The following is a 5,972-nucleotide window of genomic DNA, read 5'->3' as shown; positions in this document are numbered from 1 at the left end:
CTTTTTTTTTGGACACTTTCATGTTGTGAATGTGTGATGGGCGTTAACCAGCGTGTGTGTGTGTGTGTGTGTGTGTGTGTGTGTGTGCATACACACAGTTGGTTGGGGGAGTTGTTTGCTTTAATTCCTTTTTTAAAACAATGCCAAAAGCGCCACCGCCGCCTGTCAGACTCTATTAGCATCTGGACTTTGTTTGACGCTGCTCAGGATTATTCAAGTGGCAAAAGCTTTTTTCTCTCCACTGGTCTGATGTGACGGTGTAGCAGAGAGCAGGAGTGTTGTCCCAGGTATGGCACTGCCCCCCCCCCTTTCACCTCCGTCACTTCTGTCTAGTTGTTGTTTTGTCTGCTCTTTTTTACACAAACACGCTCCTGGCTGTTTCTGTGCTGGGGTGAAGTGAAGAGCCAGGTGTGAAAGAAGCTCCTGAGGAGATGCTCGTTCATTTTCACACGTTTTGAATCTCCACCGCAAAGATAAAGGCTTGGTTTAAAACACGAGAGAGGGTTAGAATCAGTGGAAACGAGCGCTTGATTGACAACTGGGATCGATACGGAGATGAGTAAATCCTCTTCACCGAAGAATAAGTCAAATAACTGATGAAGGAAGACTTCTCCTTCGGCTTTGTCCTTGATTATTACAATTTTGATCACACCGTGTCTCTGGCCTGAGTGTTAAACACACTGAGGATGTCGTTATGGGCCATTAGAGATTACAGTACAACACAGGGATGCCCCCCCTTAAATACAACCCTGTCTGTGACATTGGACAGGCAGGAGATGTTGAAAGTCAAGTCCAAGGCACTGGAAGACGTCCAAGAGGTGTTCAGTGACATAAAGCTGTTTCCTCTGCACTCAGGTTTTTGGCAAAGCCTGGACTCGACCATCAACCCCCCCTTCCCTAATATTCCCCAGGCACAATTTCCCCCCTCATTTTTTTCCTCTTTTTTTTTGCTGAGGGCTTGTTTATATCAGCAGCGAGCAGGCGTCTTCATGCATGAGGACACATCCAGCATGCAGCACGCCACACACACACACAAACATCAGCACTCAGGTTGAGGGAAAACCCTGTTTATGGTGAAAACCCCAGGAGAGGCAGTTAAAGCCCATTGTTACAGATCACACAGAAGCGGAATGATGGGGAGGGAGGGGGTTATGTCTGTCAAGGGCACAATGCATGTTCATGCGCGGACGTTGTTATCATTCAGGTGATGGTGTAAGAGGAGGATGTAAGAGGATGTTTAGAGAGGACAATCGTTTCGAGGCTCTGAACACAAAGGCCTTTGACGTGTACACATGTGAACGACCTTTACCTATAAAATCAAAGCACTATAGTCAGATGCTGGTGAAAAACGTAACTGACTTTCGTTTCTTCAGCAGCAATGCAATGCATGGACTCAAGTTGACGTAATCTTGTCAGTCAATCTTGACGCTTTCTTCTTCTTCAACGATTTGAAGACGATTCATGGCATGCATTCATATTTTGTGCCAAAACAAAACTTGTTTCCTCTGAGAAAGCAGTTAAAAATAGCAAATGTTCTGCAGTGTTCACACCGAGTTTGCATTCATACTTTAGCTAAACGAACCGAACCTTTTGAACGACGTGTAACCCTCCTCGCCTGAGGCGGTGCTGCGTAGATAGATAAGTATTAGTTAAGATGGTGGTCACCACGGAACTGACTTACATTTCCAGCTCATTAAATCTGACGTTTTCTTCAGCAGGAATGCGTGGACTCAAGTTGACAGACGTAATGTTGTCAGTCAATCTTAACACTTCTTCTTTAATGATTTGAAGACGATTCATGAAAAATATCCCTATGTCAGCCGGGATAGGTACAGCACCCCCCCACGACCCTCCAGTGGAGGATAAAGTGGTAGATAGTGGATGGATGGATGTGCCAAATACCTTTCTTCTGAGAATGCAAAAAAAAAGCACATTTTCTGCAGAACACCTAATAGTCCTTTTGAATAACGTGTTCCCCTCCTAACCTGAGGCGGCGCTGCACCAAGAATGACTGAAGGAGAAGACAAAGACAAACAATAAACAAGAACACTCGCTCATCTATTAGTTAAGAGCAAAACATGGAGCTGCATCAAATCCTATGGTTTTATGTGAACATACGACACAGATACACTGCAACAATGGACTCAGACATTTCTTCTGGCTATCACGCGCATGTTTTGGTTGTGTTGTACCCACAATGCCTTGTGTTGTAGTTCCACTTCCTGCATTAGAACCGAGACCTACGTTTGTTTTTAAGCCGAACCAGAGTTCGCTTCTTTGGTGCGGATCGGAGTTTGGTTGCGCATTCACACCTCCACAAACGGACCGGAACTTTCCGAGCAAACAGATTCTGGCAGAGCTGTTCCAAAGCTTAAATACATTTCAACAAAAAAATATTCTTCGTACAGTTGCTATGACGATCTACTCTCTTGCTGGTATTTTTTTTAAATGGCGGGTTTGATTCCTGCATCCTGCATCGTACGTCGCGCTCGTGACTCTTCCTGTGACGACCCTTCTGACCAATCAGTGGCCGGCACATCTTGAATTCATTTTAAGACAATGAGCTGCTCATAATTATGTCATAGCCAATCAATGATGATTTCCAGCTCCATGTGATTTATCATAAAGAAGACACTACTGAAAGAATAGTTCAGGGTTGTTTCTGTCATTAAAAGTCACATTTTGAGGTGACCAAAAGCTGATCTCTTGTATCTCGGATTTTAACTTCGATAAAAACAATTCCCAGTGAGGAGGTTTACTTATTTTTACCCTGCGTTACCTTACAACAACGCTTTACCGTTTGCTCGTCAGCGTGTAAAAAAAAAACCCACCGAGCATCTTCCTCATGGGAGGAGCTCAGGTGCCAACTTGCACAAAACGCGCCTGCAGGCTAAAAACATAATAAAGCTAGAGTTTCTAACACCCCACAAACACACACACAAACACACAGTAGAATTTTAGTCCGTTTACAGAGGTGCAGTCAGTGTTGTCATGGCAACATGACGTTATTTTGTGTTTGTGATACGGATTAACATGTTCACAACACCTGAGAAATAAATGAGTGGTGAAAAGGTCATGTGCCACGAGAAATTAGCAACATCCCATCAGAAATGTCACAGTTAGTGTCGGCAACCGCAGATTATCACAGGCGATAACTGGAAGGTCAATAAAGTCAAATAATTGAGGGTATTATTAAGTTATTCAGTCATTTTAAGAGCTTTTCATTGTTTAATCTCCTATACAATCATGCAATTACGAGGCGTGCATGTCTCTATACACAGAAACTTTGATTATATTATGAACTGATTCCATATTAAGTTGTAATTATGGAAAAATGGCGGGAATCTTGCAGTAAAAAATGATTACAACAATCGACGTCTCACAGAATTATAAAATAAACCACATATCTTTTACTGAATGCAGTTTAGAGTAATTCTCATTCTCATAACGTTGAATAAATCAAGCTTACTTTACACAACAATTGACGATTACGGCGTATCCCCATATTTTTGTGCATAAAGAAATAAATCTATACATCAGATGATTATGATGATGATGCATCTGCATGTGGTGTGCGTTATTCAAAACACACGGACACAATGGAAAACATTTGAGCAGTTTCAGTTTTCTCCCCACTTTTAAGAATTAATCCACAATCTATTACAGATTTGGATTAAATTTAACCAGTTTTATTTATTTCTTTATTATCCTTTAATCATACAACTTGACAGAAACACAGTAAAGAGCAGTGTAGGGCTTTTATTTTGAAGTGACTTTGACATTGACTTTTTGTCAATTTTATTATTGTTTTTCAATCCCAACGTCCTCTGTGGTTGCGGGAATGAGACGTGCGTCTCGGATCCACTTTCTGATGATCGTATAACACATTTATCTCTGGAAATGACTGAACTGTGTTTTGGTTCTCAAAAACACACAGCACGGTGATAAAAGATTAAGAACAACAATCCTTATTGTCCATCTGACATCACTTCTCTCTCATCTCTGCAGACTGGTGTGAAAGGAAATCTGCAGACTTTCCCGGGGAAAATGGTAAACACTGTCTACAGTGATGAGGAAAAGGAAATCCAAGACAAGGAAAGCAAGGAGGAGACCGTCCTGGCCATGCTGGGCATCGTCGGCACCATCCTCAACCTGGTCGTCATCATCTTCGTCTACATCTACACCACCTTGTAGGAGACGTCTGCGCTTTGAGGACAATGGGAGGACGGAGGGCGAAGCTCGTCCTCCGAAGACAAAGACGTGAACTGGATCTTGGAGTGGAGTCACTCCTGCTTCAGTGTGGACAACTTAGACTATGGGTAACTGTCCTGACACTTTTGAGTTGTACATAAATGCATGAAGACAACAGAGAGGCCATGCAGCTTTTACAGAGGACTGCACAGAGGACTTTACAGAGTGGACTCTTTTGGAGTTTTTTAGATGATGGAAATCAATTGCTGTTTTTCACGTACAGTCAATTACTTCCTCCACAAAATTGTTATTCAGCTCTGAGAACCCGACATCAGATGATGTTTTTTTTTTATTTCTTTGACTGCGTCCTCTGAAGACGAGTCACGTTCACACAAATCTCAGACGCTAAAATGTAAATTCCCTGACAGTATTTGGGCTTTAAGTGGGCCGTAAATGGATGCACTTGACTTTGTGCTCGACTTTGTGTTTGACATTAAGTAACAAAGAAAGAAACAGATATGGTACAAAATCGGCTCGATTATTCTTTTTTTTTTCTTAAATGCGTCACTTTGTCCTCCCAAAGATCATCAACACTGAAATATGATGCAGCCGTGTCTGGGGAGAAAAGAAGAGAAGATTTGTAATAGTTTTGTCCTGGCTCAGGAGGCTGAGAAGTATATGAACACTTCACTTTTTGGGTTTTTCAGCCATGGATCTCAGTTTGTGCATCGTTGATTTTCCCAGACCTGTGCACAACAACTGTTTGCCTTAAAACATGAGGAAATGGCGATTTCCACAATGTACGAAAATGATCAGGTTATTCCTACCTTGTAGATATATATAAATATATATATACACACACACACACACACACACACACACACATACACACACACATGTATATTTCAACACAAATGTTCTATTGTTTTTATTGATGCAAGGATAATAATTGGTCATTTTATAACAGTACATGTTTTAAAAATTAGAGTCAACTCAATTAAATAAATTAAATCGTTGTTTTCAGACCTGTCTCAGCTAATCCGTTGTTTTCTTCCTGTGGTGTAAGACAAGTGTGACTTTTTTGTTGTTGTTATTTCACACTGGATAATACTGTGAATGTTGTACAATTTACTGAGTCGTGTTCATACTGAAGTATAGAGTAACTTTTGGTATTTTACCTTTGGTGATATTATTATTATTATTATTATGTGTGACTGACTGGACTGACACTGTGTCCCTTTTGTCCGTGATGTCTTACACTGCAGCTGAAACAAAATAATTTTTTTTTTTGTATTTGCTTAAAAATCGCATGTGTACGACGATTTCTGGACTCGTTATTTGACGAAAATTGTACAAAATTCAGTTATAGTTTTATTTTAATACCTGTAATTTGAAGGAGACCTGTGTTCCCATTTATTTATTTGCACTAAAAGTTCAACATTTTTTTGGGGAAAACACAAACCCACCCGTATGAAGCCGTGTACAGAATGTATGGCTATAAACAACACGATGTTTATAGAAACGCTAAGTTTGTGCTTGTCAGTCCACAACCTCATGATTTCAGAAAGTGCCTGAGACCTAAAGTGTCTCAACCTCAACTGACGGGAAGGGGAAACGAAAATGGAAAGAGAGTTTATGTGTGATCCAATGCATCGTACAATAACTGGGTTTTTACTTTTTTTTGCTTGTGCTACAGAAAGCTTCGTAAGCACACGGACGAGTCTACCGAATGTATTCATATTTGATGTAAAAGTGGATTATTCCACTATTATTGGGTTATT

At 40.8% G+C, this 5,972-nt stretch overlaps 1 protein-coding gene across 1 annotated transcript; it reads left to right on the top strand.

The window, feature by feature from the left end:
- Positions 1 to 4,014: 4,014 nt before the first annotated feature.
- Positions 4,015 to 4,194, top strand: tunar (TCL1 upstream neural differentiation-associated RNA; the record flags this gene model as incomplete). Its single annotated transcript, XM_083903883.1, has 1 exon — positions 4,015 to 4,194. Exon 1 carries the CDS (start codon positions 4,048 to 4,050, stop codon positions 4,192 to 4,194), a length of 147 nt encoding a protein of 48 aa, XP_083760009.1. The 5' UTR covers positions 4,015 to 4,047.
- Between the last annotated feature and the right edge of the window lie 1,778 nt (positions 4,195 to 5,972).

The sequence above is a fragment of the Microchirus variegatus genome (genome assembly GCF_963457635.1).
Source record: "Microchirus variegatus genome assembly, chromosome: 2".
NCBI classification, from domain to species: Eukaryota; Metazoa; Chordata; class Actinopteri; order Pleuronectiformes; family Soleidae; genus Microchirus; species Microchirus variegatus.
This window is presented reverse-complemented; position numbering and strand designations above follow the sequence as displayed.